This window comes from Dermacentor albipictus, unplaced genomic scaffold (assembly GCF_038994185.2).
Source record: "Dermacentor albipictus isolate Rhodes 1998 colony unplaced genomic scaffold, USDA_Dalb.pri_finalv2 scaffold_17, whole genome shotgun sequence".
NCBI lineage: Eukaryota > Metazoa > Arthropoda > Arachnida > Ixodida > Ixodidae > Dermacentor > Dermacentor albipictus.
Window position 1 is genome coordinate 10,845,173 of NW_027225571.1, and position 24,285 is coordinate 10,869,457.

General features: G+C 45.1%; 1 protein-coding gene across 5 annotated transcripts in view; it reads right to left on the bottom strand.

Annotated features, from left to right (window-relative positions):
* Nucleotides 1–24,285, bottom strand: part of LOC135909425 (tRNA (34-2'-O)-methyltransferase regulator WDR6) — a 443,227-nt gene that overhangs the window by 17,774 nt on the left and 401,168 nt on the right. For all 5 annotated transcript variants that reach the window (XM_065441378.2, XM_065441379.1, XM_065441377.1 and 2 more), the window contains 3 exons: nucleotides 23,799–23,934; nucleotides 11,864–11,998; nucleotides 2,065–2,215 (listed from right to left, as the gene is read on the bottom strand). In XM_065441378.2, the coding sequence (XP_065297450.1) occupies nucleotides 2,065–2,215; nucleotides 11,864–11,998; nucleotides 23,799–23,934 (422 nt within the window). The remainder of the gene's footprint in view (nucleotides 1–2,064; nucleotides 2,216–11,863; nucleotides 11,999–23,798; nucleotides 23,935–24,285) is intronic.

Genomic DNA, 24,285 nt, shown 5'->3' on the forward strand with positions numbered 1-24,285 from the left:
AGTGTTCTGAGAACAAAACAAAAGCGTCAGAGAATCGCCAGTCCTTCCTGCCCACATTTATCTTCGAAGCCTTAAGTTTGACCAGCTCCTTGGGGGACCTGAAGTACGATACGGAGCACTCCTTGCTCTGTTGGCTCTAGCACCCAACAGCGCTACATGGGCGCCGCGGTGGCATTGTTTCAGCCACTACAAGTTGAACAATTTCAATGGCAAACTGAACAAAGCAGGATTTTCCCCCATGCGCACACAGCCGACAAACAGATTCTTCGCCGGAATATACAATAAACATGCTCGCTCGGCAGGCATGCAGCCTGTGACATCACGGCTCGGGAGTGTGCCAGTGTTGCCCCACTGTTATGCCATTCGAGTGTAATAAAAAAAATTCAATTACAAGTTATGTGCTGGCTCAAATGCGCTAAAATTTTGCCAACGTGTTCTTGAACACACAAAGATTAGCTCACACAATACAGATTATGATCGAAAATTGGGTGCCATGCGCCCTTTAAGGCAGGATGCGGGGATAAAATAAAAATTTTTGCCAGAAATAGGCATTTTCTAATTTTGTGTGTTTTGGAGTTCTAAGCATATAAAGAAACTCCTCGCCAAGTTTGCACGATAGAAGAGAAGAAAATGCACTTTTTTATGCGGCTGTTGCGCGTATTTTGGCGCGTTTTGAGATCTTCGAATCAATTTTTTTCATTATGCATTTTATGGACAATGTGCGCTCTTGGAAAGCTATTGTTTCAATAGCTTTCCAGAAGGTGAAAACTGTTCATAGGGTTGTTTCAGGCTGGAATTACCTTTATATATATATAAAAAAAAGGTATAGATTTATGAATCACTGTAACAACAAAAAACAAAAAACAAAAAAAGTTATAAAGTGATACAGTTTCTACAGAAGGCATAAAATTGCAAACAGCTGCCCCTCTCCTGTAATATAGGATGTCCAGAATATATTTCTTACGAAAAATTTTATGTAACTCTCATTTCTAAAATGATAATTTTCCAAAGGTACCAGACTCACTTGCTAAATGATACATGCATAACTTTTTTTCTATTTGTGCTAGGGTATTGAAATTTACTACATGTTCTAATGACAAGGAGGGGGGGGGGGGACAAAGCCTCCTGCCAAGATTTCGTTAAATTTGGCATGTCAGTTCAAAAGTTGGCCTTTATGCCCTGCAGATCCTCATCTTTGAGCATTTTTGCATTTTGCCACCACTGAAATGCATCTGTCGCAGCTGGGAATCAACTACGTGACCCTGTGCTCAGCAGCAGAATGCCATAGCCACTGAGCCACCATTAGCTCATCTCAAGGTATGCTCCTAGTATTCGGGAGAATCAGGGAAAAACATTTTATTCCTTACTTCACTCACTTGAATTCCAGCTTACATTTGTAGCTTAGTTCAAAGCAAAGTAAGCTCTAAATATGTGAAGAGCCACTGAAATCAAGGAGAGCACAGAGAAAGTAGACAAAGAAAACAATTTCAGGAGAGACCAAACTGGCAAAAGCACTGCAAATTGAGGGCAGGTCTCATTTACTAATGAAAGCATCACAGCACCTGTGTCCTCTCTGCTACTTATAGGGTACTAATGCACAGGGTGATAGGCTGATTGAGTGAACAAGCTTGTGGCTTATATCCCACCAGCTGACCAGTGAACAAGTAAAAACACTGATGCAGGGTGCAAGTACGAAGAACAGAAACAGCGCTGCATCTGGTGCATTGTCTGTTACATAGCCCGGTGATTCTTACCATACCACCAATAGAAAGTTGCATAAGCCATGTGCGTGCACACTTGCAACAGAACCCCCTGCACATGTCTATAGAAAGCAAGCCTTGAGGGTGTCAGACAGTACCCCTGCTAATACAATACACTTCAAGTGCCGAGTGAAATACTGTCTAAATATAGGAACATGGCTGATATGACCTCTTCTGCTACCTGTGGCATGTAGATGACCAGAAGGCATTAAATAAGTCAATAAACAAATGGTATAACGACATTAAAGTTACAATTATCAAGCACAGCACAAAGTGCATAACTAAAGAGAGTAAATGTTCTTGCCTCCAGCACGTGAAGGCAGCAATATCAGGAATACAGGAGAAGCGACTGCAGTGCTCCTGCAAGGAACCAGCAACCCGTTGCCAGAGACGAAGCCGCTGATCAACACCAGTTGACACAAGCCAGTTCCCTCGTGATGCCAACAACTTTGTGCCTGCATTAACAATGAAGACCAACTTGAAATGCAAAAATTAATTCCAGCAAAGTGCCCTGGTTACAGCACAATACCGTTTTATAACTATCTGCCACTTGTTACAAGGCTGTGAAAAGGACCACCTATGCTTACTTATTTGGGCAGTCACATGAAGGCCACCTGTAGAAAACCTTACTTTTTGAATGAAAGGCATTTGAATTGACCATATTTTTCGGTGCATAAGTCGCGGATTTTTTCTTAAATTTTCGTCGGTGTGTCTTATCCACCGGCACAACATATGTATGGGATAAATCCGCTTTATGGCGGCCGTGTGTGGTCCGCGCTCGAAAAGGTGCCTCTGTGCTGCGCAATGCCCGCACACATTAAGAGACACAGCTCTACAACCTAAATGAATCTGAAGCCCACCTTTAAAGCACCTCTCATAGCCCATATGTCACTTCGGGACATTAAACCAAACAATTTGCCGCTTTTCCTAGTAAAAAACATGATGATGATGAAGTGCCACAACTGCGCACCACCTTCTGCTACACACAGAAACTACATTTCAAAAGAAATTCAAAATAACATCAAATTGGCTTGCAAAAACAACATGCCATGACACCTTCATTGCACTAATCGCTGCGAAGTGCTTCACATGTGTAGCACCTGTCATGTCATATTTCTCGCTAACCATGATGCCGCCTGCGAGGCGAAAAAGTTACGACGCGAAATTCAAGCTGTGTGCAGTTGCATTTGCACAAAACATGGAAACTATGCAGCAGGAAGGCAGTTTGAGGTTAGTGAGAAAATTATACACGACTGGGCACAAAGCCACCAGCATGCTCCAGACAATGAAATCGACTCAGAAGGCCAACCACGGCAAGAAAGCGCGCTGGCTGGAGCTCGAGGATAGTCTGCGCGCGTGGGTACTGGAGCAATGAGCCGAAAGCAGGGGGCTGTCTACAGTGCAGCTCAGTCTCAAGGCGAAGATACTTGGAACAGAGATGAATACTGTTGGATTTACAGGCGGTCCGTCATGGCGTTTTCGCTTTATGAGCTTAATAAGTTGGTGATGCAAGCGTGGACGACGATGTACCAGAAGCTCCCTTACGACTTTCAGGAATAACTGGAGAACTTCAGTGCGTTTGTCAAAGAAGAAATTGTGAGCAAGGACATCTATGCAAGCCACATCGTAAACATGGACGAAGTCCCATTTACGTTTGATATTCCCCTTGGGAGGAGCGTCGCCGAGAAAGGGGAAAACACTATAACAGTGAGGACAATTGGCCATGAAAAATCATGCTTCACTGTTGTTCTTGCCTGCTGCGCGGAACGGTACGAAGCTGCCTCCCATGTTAATTTTCAAGTGGAAAACACTACAAAAGACTCCTTTCCTCCTGCTGTGGTGGTACAGGCCAATGCCAAAGGATGGATGGATGAAGATATGATGAGTCTATGGCTCGACCAATGTTTTATGTGTCGACCTCACCGATTTTTTTCATGTCAAGAAGGGAATGCTTGTGATGGACAGTATGTGGGCACACATCACTGATTCTATAAAAAAGAAGATTATTGCGAAGAAATGTGCCCCAGTGGTGATACCAGGTGGCATGACGAAGATGCCGCAGCCGCTGGACATTTCTCTGAACCGCAGTTTCAAAGCAAAGCTGTGACGCTTCTGGGAGTTGTGGATGTCCGAGGGTGACCCAGTTCTACGAATCCAGGACGATGAGACATGCGATGGTTGGAGAGGTGGCCAAACGGGTCTCCGGACACTTGGGACTCCATTTCTACAAACGCAGTTGTAGCTCGGTTCTCAAAGGCTGGACTAATCCCATTCGTGAGTGGTGACGATGTTGGCGAAGAAGACATCAGTGAGGCTGAGGATGACAGTGATGCACCAGTGGAACTCTCACTTGAAGTTGCTGTATTTGTTAGTGACTCGGAGGAAGAAGGCTTCGATGGTTTTGCCTAAATGCCGTCTGTAGGTACATGCCATCTGTGTGTATCAATAAACCATTTTTGAAAAATTAGTTCTGTCTAGACACCAGTGTGTCTTATACGCCGGTGCGACTTATATATGTTTGTTTTTTCTGAAAAACTTATGTTTTGAGGGGGGTGCGATTTATAGACTGTAAAATACAGTAGTCAGTGTGTTACACACCACTACAATTTTTTAATACCCAGTCACACAGGCCATAGCCATTGTCATTATTAAAATTAATTACAATTCAATCTCCCAACTGCCACTAAGCCAAGAAGCTTCTGAAAGCACTGACACAGTTTTTATGAAGTCTTGTCACCTTTTTTTGAATACAAGGAACTAAGTATTCAAAGACAATGAGGACAGATATAGAGAAAGATGTGGTTAGGAAAATAAATTGCGGTGTTCAACTTATGTATTTGTTCGTTTGTGAGGATATTACATGTGGCAGCTTGGAGAAAGCAAGCTAGCCAGCCTCAACGATGATCCCAAGGGGTCAGAGTTCTTAGATTTCATGGCATTAAGCACTATGTTGACTGGCTGCACAGAACTGTGTATGGTCACAGTGAAGCTACCATGCTTCAATGGTTCCTTTCAGGGCGGTTCTGCTGCTGCTGCTGCTGCATATATTGTTGCAGCAGCACCAGCAGTGGCGGCGGCGCTGGCGCCGGCATGTGCACACTCATGGAACCAGACCAATGTGACAAGTTATCAGCCTCTCTAGTTACACAGATTTGCTTTTTAAAAGTACATATCCATATTTAGCCGAAGGAAGAAACAACTTGAAAATGTATACATTTAAAAAAAGAAGTAATATAACTGAAAAGTTGCGCTTGAGATCGTGCCAGTGATCCATTCTACTTATGGTGTCCAAATTCTGTGCCTGAGTTTAAAAGCCACCTTATAAACTGTTGAGTTCATTACTTACACAAACGATTCAGCAAGATGAAACATTCACCTAGCTTATTAAAAATTAACCTACCCTCACCTAATTAGCTCAAACTCAAGGCCACTTCCCTATAGTCATGCATTGATCCCATGTTCAAATTTTCATATCGGGACCATGTTTTCTTCAACTGCAAAGCTTTCTTTCCGAGAAAGCTGTGTGGAATTTCTTTGTATAATTACGATACAATCAGGAAGACAGTGGGATCCATTTCAACCCTGCTTTACAAGATATCACCAGCTGTACCTTTATACATCCCTAGTATAAGAAAAGAACAAAAACAAGTTCTATTTTAATTTGGTGGTACATGCCTATGTGAACAAAACGAATACACATGGACATACAACATTTAAATGGGCCTTTTGACTTTTTGCAATTTTGAACATATCTTAAATAAACATGCTGTGGCAATCATCTTTGGCAAACAAGACAACTTATGCGGTTGGTAAAGCCGTAAATAAAAAAAGACAATGCTCTAATCCACTCTTGGCATTTCGAGTCCCCTCTTTGCATGTCCTGATGCCAGCAGAGACATATGCGTGACGTTACTAGGGTAAAAAGGGCAAAAGTTGTTAACGATAATTGATATACCGTTGAAGCTCGGCATAACGAAGTAGGTAAAATCGGCAATTTGCTTCGTTATATTAAAATTCAACCTTTTATGCAAATAAGCACAGTTGCCAATTAATTTTTCTTACATGAAAAAGGGCCAGAGAATTTTCCGAATAATCAGGCAATTGAAAAAAAAAAATCAAATTTGAATGAGAAAACAATTCATTTTGATTAACTTGGGAGCTGGCCACGAATGATACGGTTTCAGGCCACATCAACGATATCTTCACGTAGGCAGCACGAATTAAGCAAAGCCCATCCACGCTTTCGCATGCACTCCGCCCCCGCGGCTGAAAGAGTCACCAGCACTGGGAAAACACTATCATGAAAAGCGCTGGCAGCACGGAGCAAATGCTTTGTCTGCCTTTTGCTCCAACAGGTCACCGAAACTCAAGATTACGCAACTTTCAATACTAAATGCGTGGGGAGCTGCATCAAACTGTAGCGGCGAAATCTCATAATTTACGTCGTTAACTTGACGTACGACTTCATAAGGCCCTGTGTAGCGAGAGTAGCTTCTTGGAGAGGCAAACCTGTCAACATGGTGACCAAAGGAGCACCCAAGCACCTAGCGTGAACTTAACATTGTGATGGCACCGGTCATAACGCTCTTTTTGCATATGCTGTGAGGTTAATAAATGAGATCGGGCGACTTGACGCGCCATGTGAGCACAATCGATGACTTCACGAGTGTAGTCAGTTGCAACACGTGGCACAGAAGGGAGGATGGTGTCAAGCGGCGATGTGAGGTTGCAACCATACAAAAGATAAAAGGGTGGATATTCTGTCGTGTCATGCCAGGACGAGTTATACGCGAACGGCACGTAGGCCAGCGTGGCGTCCCAGTTGTGGTGATCGTTGGAGATGTACCTCGACAGCATCTCTGTGATTGTTCGGTTGAGACGTTCCGTAAGACCGTTAGTCTGTAATGAATTATTTATTTATTAATTTATGGGGTTTTACGTGCCAAAACCACTTTCTGATTATGAGGCACGCCGTAGTAGAGGACTCCGGAAATTTCGACCACCTGTGGTTCTTTAACGTGCGCCTAAATCTAAGTACACAGGTGTTTTCACATTTCGCCCCCATTGAAATGCGGCCGCCGCGGCCAGGATTCGATCCAGCGGCCTCATGCTCAGCAGCCCAACACCATAGCCACTGAGCAACCACGGCGGGTGTTCGTTTGTAGGTGGTAGGCGGTGGACAGATTGCGCTCAGTGGCACAAGAGTGGAGGAGGTCATCGACAACTCCAGACAAGAACGAGCAGCCCAGTTTGTAGGTAACTGTCGAGGTGCATCGTGGTGGAGAATGATGTCGTGGTGGAGAAAATCGGCGACGCCTGTTGTGCAACTAGTCTGCAACGCCTTTTGTTATCGCGTAGCGTGTTGCGTAATAAGTAGCGACAGTGATCCACTTATTCCCTCTAGTCATCGTCGGAAAAGGGCCAAGCAGGTCAAGGCTAATGTGAAAGAATGGTTCAGAGGGAACATCAATTGGATGGAGTCGCCTGACAGGTGGCAGGGGAGGTTTCTTCCGGTGCTGACACAATTCACAAGTTGCGACATAACGACGCACAGAGTGGTAGAGACCCGGCCAGAAGAACCGGTGTGATACACGGTCGTATGTACGCAAAACTCCAAGGTGTCCCGCCGTCACTGCATCGTGAAGTTGTTTGAGAACGACGGATCACAGATGACAAGGGAGGACAAGGAGCAACTCAGGGCCATCAGGGTTGATATAGGCACGTGACACCGACACGTGTTGAGCCAGTGGGGCTTCGGTGGCTGGAGAGACATTTTGTTAATTTCCTATTGCATATTGCAGATAGCGACGGGAAACCAAAACAAGATCGAGCTTGAGGGTGATGTCGGATGCCGTCAAAATGTGGCGCTCACACCGTGCCACCTGCAGCAGGGAACAGTGGCGCGTTTGGGTTATTGCCTATTGCAAGTGTGCAGCATGCTTCCAACAGCACCACGTGCTGTGAAACAGATAGGTGAAGATGCTTTTCCCAATAGGGTTGGCGACGATAGTCGTTAATGCGGCATGTGACGACCCAGTAGGTGATTTGCTGGTACCAGAATAAGAAACTGAGCGTGCACCGGCGTTTTCACACGAGAAATGCAGACAATTATTGAGGTGAAGCTACAGTGGCGAGCAGCTAAATACTGTTTTTGATCACATGTGCCTTGCGCATTTTGTAGTTTACATGGGATCTAGCAGCTGGAAAACTGTATCATACGATCACAGTTTGGCGATGTAATAAACGCTGGTGTCGAAAAATTGTGTTTTCTGGGAATGTATGAACCTGTGAAAAATTAATGCAGCCCTATGGTTAATTTTTTGTGTTCTTAACTGCGTATGTTGGTGCCGGAAAATCGGAAAATCGTATGTAATGGGATCATATCATCAGGGTTCTACTGTACATTAATATTAACCAGTAACTTTAAGCAGTCTAATGCTGCACACGGTCAAAAATGAAAAACAGTAAATGGGATGCCATTTCAACAACTAAAGGACTTATGATGCTGCTACTTGAAGCAGGTTAACTTTTCTACAGTGCACTAAAGACGATGCCTTTGAGGGCATTGACAAAAGTGCAATAAAAGGTTTTCTTCTACAGACACATTCCCACTCTCATCACAAGCAAGATTCTTCATACAGATTGCACCCTTTACTAGACATATGAAGCCAGAAAATGACAAGGTCTATGGAAACAGCAAAAAGCATACTACGGTAGGCACACTGCATGCAAACCTCAAACATAAGTTGTTATATCGACACAAGTACATAAAAATGTACCGGTTTAATACATATAGTAGCTGCTTTTAGGATGCAATGATGCTGATAACATTTGACGACAAATCACCATATACATAATACTTGCCATTTACAGTTATTTATGGATAAACGTTTTCTTCAAGTATTTTATATCTATGCAGCTTCTTCTGATGCTTTTATTATTATTTGACTAAATGAAGGCTGTAATCTTCCAGATAGAGACTCTACCAGATGTAGGAAAAGAAGATAGACACTCTCTTAGACCACCTAGCACGTGGACACCGGAAACAAACAGTGCCCAGACCTCGATTTATACTTAAAAGTGATATCAAAGGAAATTCTAGAGTCAACGCGGCATTGCCGGAAACGCAAAAATTTGACCCCCGCTCAACACCAAATCCTTAAAGAACTTGCGAAAAGGAATGATATTGTAATAAAACCAGCAGACAAAGGCGGCAGTATCGTAATCTGGCCTACAGAAAAGTACAAGAATGAGGCCTCTAAACAACTGAACAACCACACCCATTACAGAAAAATTGACTCTAACCCAACCTCAGATTACAGCAATATTGTGTTAAGCACAATAGCGGAGCTCCGGTCCAGGGAACTAATCATGCAATCTGAATATTGCTTCATGATGCCCAAAAACAAAACAGCAGGCCGCTTTTATCTTCTTCCTAAAATACATAAAGTTCCGGTCGCAGAAATATTTACAGCACAAATCCCAGGTCGACCTATTGTGTCTAATAACAACACACCTACTGAGTCACTATCTAAATTCTTAAATCACCACCTGTCAAACATACCCACCACCCTCCGATCTTTCGTTCAAGACACGCCGCACTTCCTTCGTATTATCGACGGCATCAACGCCAACCAAATCCTTTCCGACCGCGCTATTCTAGTCACTTTGGATGTTTCTGCCCTTTACACCAACATTCCCATGAGTGAAGCAATTGAAGCCATTTCTAGATCCCTCGCAATCAATCCCCAAGCGCACGCTCCTGAAGTTTATTTATCGCTCCTTAGGTTAGTTCTCACGCTCAACTATTTCGAATTCGAATCTATACACTACCTGCAAATTTTCGGCACTAGCATGGGTACGCCATTCGCTCCCACGTATGCGAACATTTTCATGGGACAGCTTGAAGCAGACCTGCTGAAATCCTACCCTTTAAAACCCCACACCTATCTTCCTTACATTGACGACATATTTATAATATGGGAACACGGCACAAGCGCCTTAACCGACTTAATTAGCCATTTCAATCGCTTTCACCTGAGTATTAAATTTACTGCTCACCACTCTCCTAGTCAGGTCAACTTCCTGGACACGACGGTCTACGTAGAAAATGAAAAACTGAGAACGACACTTTACCGGAAGCCTACAGATAGCCAGCAATATTTAGACTAGAACAGTCATCACCCGCGACATTGCAAGCAAGGAATTTTTGTCGGACAAGCGAAACGTATAAGAAGAATCTGCAGCGAAGACCACGATTATATCCACCACCTTAATGACCTTAGATCAACACTAGCAGAAAGGAACTATCCCCAAGTTGCTCTCGATAGAGCTTATGATACCGCGTCAAGATTGGAGAGACAGTTGGAATTGGCGAAGAGACAGCCCACATTAGAATCTGACAGACTGCCGGCCTTTATAACAAAATATTCTAATGCACTCCTTAACACAAACAACATCCTAAGAAAATACCACCCAATATTATCAAGTAACGAGCGTCTGCGAAAAGCATTCCCGGATGTACCCAGGGTTACATATCGCTGAAACAAGAACTTTAAAGACATGTTAGTGCACGCAAAAGTGAGCCAGCAGCATTCCCCCGTAATAAAAGCATGTTGTCGCCCTAGGTGCAAAACCTGCAGGCACCTTCAAAGTGACATTAAAATTATAAGCACCGCAAATAATTATACACATGAAGTCAAATCTAGCTTCACTTGCACAAGTTCGGATGTGATTTATATGCTTGAATGTTCCTTCTGTAAGAAACAATATATCGGTGAAACAGGACAATCAATGAACGTCAGATTAAACGGACATCGCGCGGACACAGCTAAAAAGCTTCCCAAAGCCGTCGCCGAGCATTTCAACCAACCAGGTCATAACATTGATGAACTTAAACTCTACATCTTACAGTCAAATTTCCGTTCTGAACGAGAAAGAAAATACAGAGAATCATGCCTTATCCATAAGTTCAAGACATTGCAACCAATAGGCATAAACGTTTCAAAGGGAGCTTTAGAATCTATTCGCTATGCTAAACCTCAAGCTATAGGCAACAATAGTTAGTTTGAAAAAAAAAAAAAAGCGTTCCCCCCCCTTTCCTTTTTCTTCCCTTCTTTTTTTCTTTTTTTTTTTTGTCAGCCGGCGTGTAGACGCCCTTGACACGCCGGCTAACGCGCGCGCGTGTGTTGACAGACGGGGGTGAGGGGAGGGGGGTCCTGGCTTTGACCTTGTACACAGCGTTCTTTTACTAATTCGACACGCTAACACACTTTCCCTCGTTTCCGCGCCCTCCCGCCTCACACCCCCTCCCCTTTAGAGGAACCCCACCTATATATACTGTGGCGAGGAAAGCATATGTCGCCTTGAAGAAGACAAGTCCACTTGTCGAAACGTTGGCTCCTGCATTCACCTTGTTCACGTTTTGCTTTATGTGTTGTGAGTGACATGTGGCGTTGAGTGTACTTCACACACACATGAAGACTGTGGAAGAGGGAATTGTGAATGAGGCGGATATGCCAGAATGAAAAAAGGCACATGCTACCTCTATTAGTTGCTTTGTTGCTGCAGTGAATATGTAGGTACCCAGCCAGCAGCTGATAACTGAACAGGCTTTATTGTAATGGCTTTTCTTTTTATTACTAACAATGACAGAAGCTTGATTGAGTTATTAATACTGGCAAATATCGTACTACTAATCTTGTACAGAAGGGTACGTTCACAGACTGGATATTTAAAACATCCCTTACCAAGTTTTAACATTGCACAAGACAAGCATAGTGTGTAGATGACCACAAGGTACAATTTGCACAAATATAAGAGGCAGCTAGATGCTCAGCTAATGATGTCTGCACCCTATTTAAAAAGGCATCTGTGAACAACAAAACCTTTCACTTCATTCAAATGAATAGTTATTGGAAGTTAGCACCTGTCCAGTCTTCCTGTGTTTCTCTTGTATGATATGGCATTGCTGTATATGTCTCTTACACAGCTATCATGTGGTCTTGCATAGCACAGTGCAATGTCTATCAATCACGTGGATTTTCACACAGCCACTAATGCTGCCAGCTGCTGCAACATGCAGAAGAGAGACAGCCACTCACCACTGATCTGTGTGGAGTGTGCACTGTTCAAGATCTGTTCTTCCAAGACAACCACTGAGTTGTCCTCGGTAATGAGGTAGTTAGTCAGAACCAATGCATTGTCGTCACCACCTGTCACCACGAGCAGCATTCTGTCTGCAGAGCCAAAAATGTAAAGAGCAGTTGCAGATGCTTCTGAACAGTAGAGAGCAAAGCAGTGCTTACCAGTGGGACTGCACTCTCAAGCCACATAACACATTTTGCAGTTTGCTATAATCTTGGGATTAACTCACACTAGGTCAAAACAAACACGCAAAATAAATTTAACAGTAACGATAATACTGCCACTATTGCTAACATTTTAGTTTTAAAAATCCCAAGCCACACATTATGTGCCTAATACTGTGGCCACGATGATGAGGATGTTTGCCATCTACTCCTCGAATGCCTCACGTACATGACACAAAGACGGCAGCTAGAACAAGAGTTCCACTCCCATTGATCCTGGCCGGCCTTTCTCACTCACAATATTACTGTGCCTATGGCCGTCGAAAATAGCACAGTGAAAAGCATTGAATGCACTTGAACATTGCTACGAAGACACAGGCATCCTTAACAAGTACCAGACAGTCGCACTGAATAGTCACACGATGTTACTATAACTTGCTTCTATTATTTGTAGTTGAATGAATGTTCGAGGTTTAATGGCGCAAGGGCCAGGTATGGCCAAAGAGCGCCATGCTAGTGTTAATGAGTTTGCAGTGGACTGATGGGTTCTGTGAAGTTAATGTGACATGGCTGTAAAGGGGCTTAAAAGAGAGGATGTAAATTGCATAAAATCTATGCACAATAAAATTATAGCAATGACTAAGGATGTGTACTATGAACATTGAAATTCATTGTGAAAGAATGATGCAATATACAAAATATCTGAGATGTTAAAATTGGCTAGAGCACTACTGCCTCACCAGAGCCCTTGAAACCCAAGCGCCTAGAGGCATGTGCTATCCAAAGAAAACTGTCATAGTGGCGTCCTCTGAAAGAGGATGCGCTACAAATTTAATGGGCTTGTAACATGTAGTACAACATCATTCAAAAAAGCAAGGACTGCTTTGGTGTTAAAAAATGGTTCTTCAACAAGAAACATGGCCGAATGTAGAGGTATGCAAAAGGAAAATGTTTCCTTCTGTCTCTTTCGGCTTCCCGACACTCCAAGAAGACGTGGAGGATGGTCAGCCTGTCACCACATCTACCACAGGCTAAAAGCTTGTTATCAGTCAAGAGAAAGTTATGAGTGCCAAATGTGTGTCCTATTCTTACTCTAGTGAATAGAACATCTGTTCTTCGTGTTTTCGTAGTTGGGTGCCAGAAACCTAACTTCGGCTTAATTAGGTGAAGCTTATTACTCGTTTCAGCATCCTACAAGCACTGCCAGTGGCATCGCAGTTTGTTTCGTAGGAAAGGCTTCATGTCTGTGGCAGGGACAGCAGCAGAACGAATATCCTGCGATGCTATTGATTTGGCGATCTCGTCAGCAAACACATTACCCTCGATTCCTCTATGGCCAGGAACCCGGCATATTACTACATGTGTATGTGATAAATAGATGTCGCATAACAGTGAGTAAAGTCATTGAATGCAGGATTTGTATGCTTTTGTAAAGAAATGAGTACTTTTACAAGACTTAACGAGTCTGTGAATAAGATTGCTTTGACAAGTTTATTTGTTTATATGCTTTACCACAAACAGCACTGCATAGGCTTCTGCAGTGAAGATACTTGTTAGGGGGTTCAACATGTCAGATTCAGAAAAAGGGACAAACAGCAGCGTAAGATATGTCAGCATGTGATTTTGACACGTCTGTGGAGAATTCGGAGCAGGTGTACTTCAAGTCAAGTTCACGGAAATGCATAGCAATTTTGAAGTCAGAAGCGCACTTTGTGGCCTCTACAAACGATACCTCACAGTCTATCACCTGCCACTCCCAGGGCAGTAATAGCTTAGCTGGAGGCTTTAGGCAATGTTCAAGACTTGAGACATCCATTTCTTCACTAAGTTCTCTTACACGCAGTGACAAAGGAAGTCTCATAGAGTGTCTGTTACGAAAAAGTGTTTCACACGTCAAGTCGTTAACTGTTGTGAAACACGGATGTTCCTTATTAGAGCATACTTTGAGAAAATAGGTGAAGCTGATGTATGTTCTCTAAAAATGGAGTGACCACTCATCTGACTCTACGTATAGACTTTCGACAGGGCTTGTTCTAAATGCGCCAGTGGACAGGCGGATACCCAGATGGTGAATAGGGTTTAACATCTCTAGAGCGCTTAAGGCGGCAGAGTGATATACCACGACACCATAGTCTATTCGTGATCGAACTAGGCTCCTGTAAAGATTCAATAAACACTTCCTGTCGCTACCCCATGTTGCGTGGTATAGGATTTTAAGGAAGTTCATTGTTTTTAGACATTTTGCTTTAAGATATTTTATGTGTGGAATGAAAGTAAGCCTGGAGTCAACTATAACACCTAGGGTTTCGATAGTGGGATCTGCAGCAAGCCCTTTCTTCCTGGTGAAAAGAATGCAAGAACTTTTGTTGGGGGTTCACTTTGAACCCGTTTTCGTTTGCCCACTTAGAAACTTTGTTTAAGCACTGTTGTACTTGTCTCTCACAGACTGTTAGGTTGCAGGATTTGAAACCTACTTGTATATCGTCTACGTAGACGGAATAAAAAATAGATAGTGGTAATGCTTTACGAAGTGTGTTCATTTTAACTTCAAAGAGCGTGCAGCTCAGTACGCCTCCCTAGGGTACCCGTTTCCTGTATCAATACACGCGACAGCGCATGACCTATTTTCACTCAGAATGTACGGTTGTGCAGGTAGCTTTCTATAATGTTTAACATAGTGCCGCGGATGCCCAGCGTTGATAGGTCATGCAGGATACTGTAGTGCCAAGTTGTATTGTACGCCTTTTCCATGTCGAGAAACACGGATAAGAATGACTGTTTATGCACGAAGGCGTTGCGAATGTTTGCTTCCATGCACACTAGATGGTCGGTTGTAGATCGTCCTACTCTAAAACCACACTGATATGGATCAAGAAATTTATTTAATTCAAGGAAGTGTAAAAGTCTACGGTTTATCATTTTTTCAAAAAGTTTGCATATACAACTTGTGAGTGCAATTGGGCGGTAACTTATTACTAATGTGGGGTCTTTGCCCTGTTTAAGAATCGGAACGACCAGGGCTTCTTTCCATGCGGTAGGGAGATATCCCGCAGCCCATATAGCGTTAAAAAGTGCTAGCAGAGTAATTTGAGTATAACTGGGGAGGTGTTTAATTATGTCGTACATGATCCTGTCCGGTCCAGGTGCAGAGCTCTGACATGCAGTCAGGGAGGCTCTCAACCCGGAAATGTTAAAAGGCGAATTAAAGGTTCGTTTTATCTGCCTTTTGTTGTGCCATTACCACAAGCCCGGATTCCGAATCTGCAAGATGCAGAATTTATCCTGCGAGCGCCCAAATTCTCCCTTAAAAAGGCAAGATGCTGAGCCGTCAGGCAGCGGTGTCCTGCGGGAGAAGCATCGGCAGGCGACGTGTTTAGACGTGTCAGCGTGTGCCAGACAGCCCGGCGCCGCACCTCCTTTTGCATGGAGGTCTCCGCGCGCGCGAACTTTGAACCGGGTGGCCAGCGCGGTCGCTGGTTGGACCCCTCGGACGACCGTCGTGTGCTGACTTTGTATTGGGCCGTTTGAGTGACAATGGTTCCTCGGGGATTATAAAAGCAGCGACGCGCTGCCTGAAAAACAGGATCCGCCGACCCACCGGGAGACAGTGTCGCTCCCGACTGGGGTGAGATGTGTCACGCGTTTCCGCCAGACGTCGCCGTGCGGGAACAGTCGCGTTTGTGTGAGCTCTCGGCCCCAGTGCCGATCCGATCTTGTCCTGTACAATGACCTGTATATAATGTATAAAATCCCTTTCGTTATTCTCATCGACGCCTGGCTCGGAGTCTTCGCTACCAACGCTCTGTCACGAAACGGGTGACGAGCGCTACGGGACCACAAAGCCGTAATCGTGGTGCAGCGGTGCAAAGTCCGTAACAGTGGATGGCAGCTACGGGATTGACCGGCATCAGCTACCTCGGCGCGGTGAGTGCCTGAAGTTTACCTCAAACACCAGACTTTCTCTGACACAGGTTATAGTAGCTTAGGGAAGGATTTGGTGTTGCATTGTGATAACCTTGTGTGTTTCAAGCCTAGTAAGAGTGTTTTGAAAACCAGGGGATGCTGAGGGGGTAAACAGGGCAGTGTGTGAAATACTTGCATATGTCTTACTAGTAGTGTTATAGTAGCGTACGGCAGGTATATTCAAAGAGGGTAAACAGCAGGAGGACAGGGTGAACGATGGAGAAGTACAAGGTGAAGGAACTTCTCGAAATTTGTGAGGAGTTGGGCATTGAGTTGGGCTCAACCAAAAGAAAGAATGCGATCCTTGAGGTCATGAGGACTGGGGACGTAACGGCTGAGGAAGCCGCTGAGGCCTGGGCGGATATCAAGGAACGTCGGGAAAGGGAGGAAAGGGAGAAGGAACGTTGCGAGCAGGAAAGGAGAGAACAGGAACGTCGCGAAGAGGAAAAGGAGGAAAGGAGAGAGCGGGAGCGACGTGAGCACGAGCTTAAAATGAAAGAGTTGGAGATCCGAAATAACTCGCCGGCGCCTAATCTAACTTCTAACGGTCCAAGAATACGCGATCAACTTCCACCCTTTGTCGTCGGAGAGGATATGGCCAAATACCTCGTGAAATTTGAGCACGTGTGCGAACGGAATAGCATTGAGCGATCCCTCTGGGCACAGAATCTGTTAGCGTTGCTTCCTGGGGAGGCATCAGACGTAATAACTTGCTTATCGAAAGAGGCGTTTGAGAGCTACAGTGATGTGAAGGAAGCGCTACTGCGGAAGTACAAATTGTCGCCCGAAGCTTTCCGGCAGAGGTTCCGGTATGCAAAAAAGGGTAAGGAGTCGAATGTTGACTTCGCGTTTCGTCTAAAAGCCGACCTGGTGGAATGGCTGAAGGGCGAAGAGGTTTACGACGACCGCGACAAAATTGTCGAATGCATCGCATTGGAGCAGTTCTACCGTTGCATTGATGAGGATGTCCGGCTCTGGCTGCAAGATAGGCTAAAGGAGGTTAAGCTAAACAAGGCAGCAGAGTTAGCGGAAGAGTATTACACCCGCCGCAGCTTGCACAGCAAGGCAGTGCGCGTAGAAAAAGCTGATAGGAGAGATTGGTTTTCCGGGAAGCCCGACGAACGGAAGCAAATCACGCGTCGCGAGTTTTGGGACGACGAATCCCTTACCAAAGAAACTGTAAGGGAAGGACAGAATGCATCTCAGAATGATGACGATGGTCCGAAACAGCGAAACGAAATGACGCGTTCTTTTGAAAAACGGAAACCGTTAACCTGCTACAACTGCAAAAAGCAAGGGCACATCGCTGCAAGCTGCCCAGAGAGAATTGCTTTTGCAACGATACAGGAAACTCACAAAAACATACGTCTATTGGAGCCCTATGTGCAGGAAATTAAGGTAAACGGCAAGAAGTGCCGTGCACTGCGGGACTCTGCAGCAACTATGGACGTTGTTCACCCGTCTTTCGTCTCCTCGAGTGATTTTACGGGAGAGTGCGTTAGGATACGGCAAGTGGCCGAGAAGGAGAGTGTCTGTTTACCGATCGCAACGGTTATCATTGAAGGAGAGTTTGGGAAACTTAACACCGAAGCCGCTGTGTCAGCCGCCCTCCCGGAGCAATTTTCCTACCTCTTCTCAAATAGCTCGGAGCAGCTGCTGAGGGATCACGGCAAATCATTCTTTGCCGACGTGGCGTACATGGCCCCCACGCGATCCAAAGCGCGCCCGCTGTCGAGGGAACTTGACTTAGCGTCGGTGAGCGAACAGCGGTGCGGTACAGGGACCGATCAGGGTAACTTGAGTGGCGAGCAGTCACGGGAGAGGCAGAGCTCGGAGGCTGGCCTAGGCGAGCGGGTCCTGGAAGTGAGTGGGAGTGACACGTGCAGTGCTAGCCGCGATTTGGACGCGACGCCGCAGTTAGGCGACGCGGGCTCCACACTCGCTCCGGTTTCCGCCAGCCGGCAGGAGCAGGCTGCAGTTGAAAGAGAAAGTCTGATTCGCGAGCAACAGGAAGACTGTTCATTAGCCGATCTGAGGAAGAGCGTCAAACGGGGAGTGAGAAAAAAGAGGGTTTCATTTGGCAAGGAATCTGGCTTATTGTACCGCCGCTACACGGATAAGCAGGGTCGCACATATAAGCAGCTTCGGATTCCGCGAAAATATCGCCGGGAAAAATGAATGACCTCATTTGCTTCCTCAGTAATATGTTTTCGGTCCAAAGCGATTTCAAGGGGACCATTCTATTTGTCATTATTATTGCTGATTATTAATTGTTTCTATTTTGGTGTGTTGTTAATTTGAAAACTGATTGTTTGAGCCTTGTGTGCTAGATCGTACACCTGCCTCTTGTTGCAGCGGGAGCAAAAGGGGATAGCGATTTAGTTAGGTTGATTTGGATTATGGCCTTGTCTGGTGTTTGACGGGAGACAGAGGGCACTTGTTCGTGTTGGGTGTTGCCTTTTGCCGGACGGTTTTGCAAGCTGCAGAACGACCAAGCGGGACCAGTGGCGAGAAGCAAGGTCTTAGGAACGACCCGAGCGGAGCTGGTCAAGGTGCCTTGGCGACGACGCGGTGAGCAGAGCTCCTGTCCTGGCGAGTCGGACCTGGGCACGTGAAGTTACCTGGCGTCCCGACACTGGACGTGAACTTGGACGAGCCTGACGAACGTGCGCGCCCGGCATCCGAGCCACGTGGAGGCAGCTCGTCTTCCCGGCGCCTTATCTGAGGGCGGGGATGCTGTTGTGCCATTACCACAAGCCCGGATTCCGAATCTGCAAGATGCAGAATTTATCCTGCGAGCGCCCAAATTCTCCCTTAAAAAGGCAAGATGCTGAGCCGTCAGGCAGCGGTGTCCTGCGGGAGAAGCATCGGCAGGCGACGTGTTTAGACGTGTCAGCGTGTGCCAGACAGCCCGGCGCCGCACCTCCTTTTGCATGGAGGTCTCCGCGCGCGCGAACTTTGAACCGGGTGGCCAGCGCGGTCGCTGGTTGGACCCCTCGGACGACCGTCGTGTGCTGACTTTGTATTGGGCCGTTTGAGTGACAATGGTTCCTCGGGGATTATAAAAGCAGCGACGCGCTGCCTGAAAAACAGGATCCGCCGACCCACCGGGAGACAGTGTCGCTCCCGACTGGGGTGAGATGTGTCACGCGTTTTCGCCAGACGTCGCCGTGCGGGAACAGTCGCGTTTGTGTGAGCTCTCGGCCCCAGTGCCGATCCGATCTTGTCCTGTACAATGACCTGTATATAATGTATAAAATCCCTTTCGTTATTCTCATCGACGCCTGGCTCGGAGTCTTCGCTACCAACGCTCTGTCACGAAACGGGTGACGAGCGCTACGGGACCACAAAGTCGTAATAGTGGTGCAGCGGTGCAAAGTACGTAACACTTTATGGTCAGTAGCCTTGTGTTCGGCTACTTGTTTGTGTTTCAGGAATGCCTTGGAGTAATGATCAGAACTGGAAACGGTCTGAAAGTGTTCGCCAAGAGCGTCAGCTTGGTCTTCCAAGAGGTTCGCTTCACCATTCACTAGGGGCAACGGATGATTTTCTAGTCCCTTTAGCCTTTTCTGCCCGTCCCATACTTTAGCTTCTTGAGTATATGAATTTGTACCTAAGAGAAACCTCTGCCAGCTTGCCCTCTTTGCATGTCGTTGCATCCTTCTTCCCTGTGATTTAAGCTGTTTAAATTCTACTAGATTTTCGGCTGTAGGACTTCCATGTAGTTTGCCCCAAGCTTTATTTTGTCTTTTCCATGCCTCTCTACAATTGTCTTTGCACCAGGGGACCCATCTTTTGAATGAAGTGCCTCTTGTTTGAGGAATTAACTTTTCAGCGGCATCAATGATAAAAGCGGTAAAGTATGAAACAGCATGATCTATGCTAAAATTATCTATAAAATCCTGTGATATGTGGCTGGATTCCCTAAAACGTTCCCAGTCAGCTGAGGCCAGTTTCCAGCGAGGGAAGTGTGGAGGCAAGTCATGTTGGTTTACGAAGTTCAGCGTTACTGGGAAGTGATCACTTCTGAATGAATTTTTAATTACACACCATTCTAAATCAGGGAAGATAGAAGCGGAGCCGATCGCTAGGTCTATTGGTGATTACGAGTTATGATGTGGATTATAATATGTTGGTTCTTTCTTATTAAAGAGGCACGCACTGGAGGTTAAAAGATAATTTTCAATGAGTCTACCTCTCGCATCGCATCGTGAGTCTCCCCACATTGTGCTATGAGCGTTAAAATTTCCCATGAGTATATAAGGCTTGGGAAGCTGATCAATGAGATTATAAAAGACTGTCCTTTCGAGATGATGGTTCAGGGGTATATAAATGGTAGATGCAGTCACCAACTTATTAAAAAGAATGGCCTGAACTGACACTGCCTCAAGGGATGTCTGAAGGGCGACGCGTTGGCAAGCTACCACCTTGTCGGCTACTATTGCTACACTGCCGGAGGCATTAGCCTCGTTACGGTTTTTCGGAAGATGGTGAGTTTCGAAGAAAACTTGTGTTGGTAGGTTTGAGATGTGTCTCTTGAACACACAGCAACTTGGGATTGTGTTTGTGTAGTAGTTCTATAATGTCATCTAGGTTATGTAGAAGTCCTCATAAATTTTACTGTAGTATTTGTGTTTCCATTATGATAAATGTGTCAAACTGAGCGCAATATAACCATGAACGTTCACCAACTAGCCCCCTTCATTGCTTTACTAAACGATAAATGTGTTTGGTGCTGTGTGTTTAAGAGACTGATATTAGTTCACGGGTCCTTTCCAGGCGCCGTGACGCGGGTTTTGTCATTTTTGGAGCGATCTTTTTTTGGAGTGTCTTTTTTTAAGCTGCAACTACCCCGGGTGCAGATGGCGTCACTGCGGACTCACTGAGTATGGGCCGGACAGCTGCCGGAAGCCGTTGTGTCGCCGCCCCCTGATGAGTGATATCGGCAAATGTGTTTTTGGGCAGGTAGGATACCTGCCTGCATGCCTCCTTGAAACTTAGGTTTTCCTTAACTTTAATTGTTACAATTTCCTTTTCTTTTTTCCAGAATGGGCATGACCGCGAGTATGCTGCATGCTCCCCATCACAGTTTACACAGTGGAGAGAGTTCTTGCAAGGTTCAGAAGTGTGTTCATGGGTACTGCATTTCATACACATTTGGCACCCTCAGCAACTGTGCAAACTGGGGCCAAAACGCTGAAATTTGTAACATCTGAGAGGATTTGGCATGTATGGTCTAACAGGGAGCTTGATGTACCGGCCTCGATCGACTCGGGGAAGGACATTTAAACTGAAGGTGAGCATTAGGTGTTTGGTCTCAATTTCTTTACCATCCCACCTCATCTTAATTCTTTCGACATTGACAACATTCTGCTCACTAAAGCCCTTTAAAAGTTCTGCCTCTGTCAGCTGAAGCAAATCATCGTCTGAGACAACGCCGCGGGTAATGTTCATAGTGCGGTGCAGAGTTACTGTCCCTTGAATGACCCCAAATGACACTAGACTGGGTAACTTTTCGAATTGTTTCAGATGGAGCTCCAAGAGGAGATCACTACTTGCCATCCTTGATGCCTTATAGCCTGGAGCAAGAGCCTCAGTTGAAGACTTTGAAACTAGAAATGGGGAGATCGTTCGTACTTGTTTATGTGATCTTTCCGAGTGAATGACGTGAAATCATGGGAACTTGGGTCTTTGATGTCCAAGGAACTGGAATACATCTTCGGTTTGCCCTCTTTTCTGAGGGCGATCAGGGAGGGGGCGGGGGGGAAAGGAACTTGCCATAGAGGAATGTAATTTTCGGCAATAATGCCAGCAACCCACCGCAGAGCCCTACAGGGGGACGCTACAGGGACAGTAAAAATGGGTCCTGCAAATGCCAGCTGTATGTTATTACTATAACCAAATATGAAACAACCTAGGTTGGCTATTCACATAAGGAAAAATTGGAAGGGAAGCCAAGAGAAGACACGAAAGATGGAAAGTGAGAGAAAGACGAAGGTTGGAGGGAGAGAGAGAGAGAGACAGGAAAAGGCAACTACCAATTTCCCCTGGGTGGGTCAGTCCAGGGGTCCCGTCTATGTGAAGCCGAGGCCAAAGGGGTGTCTTGCCTCTGCTGAGGGGCCTTAAAGGTCCTGAAACTCAGCATCGGCTTAACCCCCAGGAACCCCCCTCAACCCCCCTTTTCCCTGGACACGGCTAAGCTACGCACGGTTAGATGCGGGAGGGTCCAACCCTCATGAGCTCGGGTACGTGGTGATGCAACACACCAAACACCTGCTGACGCAGACGACGCCCCTGCGGGGTATTATTTGTAGTTACTAGCACTTGTATATTACGTGTTATAGTAGATTTTTTTTTGTATTCTGTGCGTGCATTATTTTAACTCTGTGCAACTCCTCATGTGTTCATATGCTCATCGCAATCTACATCATGGCCGCTTGTGTGTGTTTGTGACTGTTTACAAACTCATTGTGGTGCCACTTGCATTTGACTTTTACATTGATATGGTCATGGGTGTATGGGACTGTGTGCTGTGGATTTCCAACCATATGACATGGTTTCTTTTCATTTTCTTACATATATTTTTATATTGTTGTTTCCGCTATACAAAAAAGAGTAGCCGTCACTATTATAAGGCGACTGCGTCTCTTTCTTTTATTTTCATTTCAATAAAAAAAAAGGCTGAAATGCTCAGTTGCCACAATTATGAGGTATTTTTCTCTCTTTTTTTTTCTTCTTCAAAAGTGGCAGCCTAAAAAAAGCCTTTTGCCTTATATACGATTCTGACAACCGCAGGGTACGCTGGTTAGTGAAGCAAGCAAGTTGTATTTTTATCCGCTGTAGTGCACTTCTAAACAAAATGCACACCAAATATGCTTTTCCTAGGTGTAAGGTCTTGTTTGTATAAAGCTTTTGCAAAGTGAAATGGAAAAAAATGGAATTTAAATTTCACAATAACTGGAGAATTCTTTTCATGAGGAGGGAATTTTCACTTTTGATGCACAGACCAGACTTTCAAGAGTGATGAAGGAATTATAAAGTCTTTTGGAGAATGTATTAGTGCCACCTCCTATGGACTCAACCTTCGTGCATGATGATTTTATTGTTTCTGCAATGGAGAAACAATGGTCCGAGCAGAAGCTCCCTGGTAGCATGGTGGCCAGTATGGTGGGCTGGCTTTCGGCACAGATAGGGCAACGACCATTTAAGAGGGCATGCGAAAGCTGGTGCCAAAGTTGTTGCGTTGTTGGGTTAAGGAGCATTAGGTGTCTGCGCTACACTCTGTTATAGTGCGTTAAGAGTGCATGAGAGAGGCAATGCAAGAGAATAAAACCCTCAACACCTCACATCCTCAATTGTGCCCTTGCAGGTCTTTCTCTGCATGGCAGTGAATGCGTAGCATGATGTACAGTTGCACTGTATAGCTTTTCTTGTATCAGGCACAAAAGAAAAAAAAGTTATGGCTATAGGGGGTTAATGCTATCATTAGTGGAAGCAAAATGCCAAATGACTTCGTCGTGAGGTGAAATGACTAAGCAGTCAAAAAGACTTGAATCTTGTTTTCATACACTGATCAAAAAGCGCTAGCAATGTGGTTAAAAAAAAGATAACACTAAGCTCTGTACTTCTCCCTGGATTGCTAATATGTGGGCAAGTAGCTCCACTCTGTGTTATGACTGTAGCACTGCAAGATCTTAGCAAGGTGCAGGAACAATTAAAGAAAGAAAATGAAATACGGGTAAATAATAAAAAGAAGACAGCTCACCTGGCAATGCATACACATCAAGAGCATTTATGCCAGACTGGTGCCGGCGGAAGACAGCAATCAGGTCACATTTCGAGCTCTCCAACTTCCAGAAACGAAGGAGACCATCGTTGCCAGAAGACAATAGCACGGACGACTGCAGATAATGCAAAGGGTGCTGCTGATTTAAGTGCTGCTTAGTTTTACATTTATCCCAAGTTATGCAGCCCAAATGCCTCCGTTAATACCGAAAAGAGGCATTGCTGTCAATCCTCAATGCATTAGGCACCCGTTCTGCACCACTAAAAGCTGTGCTAGTGCCCAGAGAAAGGAGGGTGGAAGTTACTATGCATGACAAAGAATAATGATGCAGCTAAACAAAGTATGAATCAGACATGTACTCACAATCGGACAACTTAATCCGTGGTTCGACAAAACACTGTCTGGCAATAGGCATACGTATTTTTGTAGGTAAACACTCACCACACGCAAAAAAAGAACATTGCTT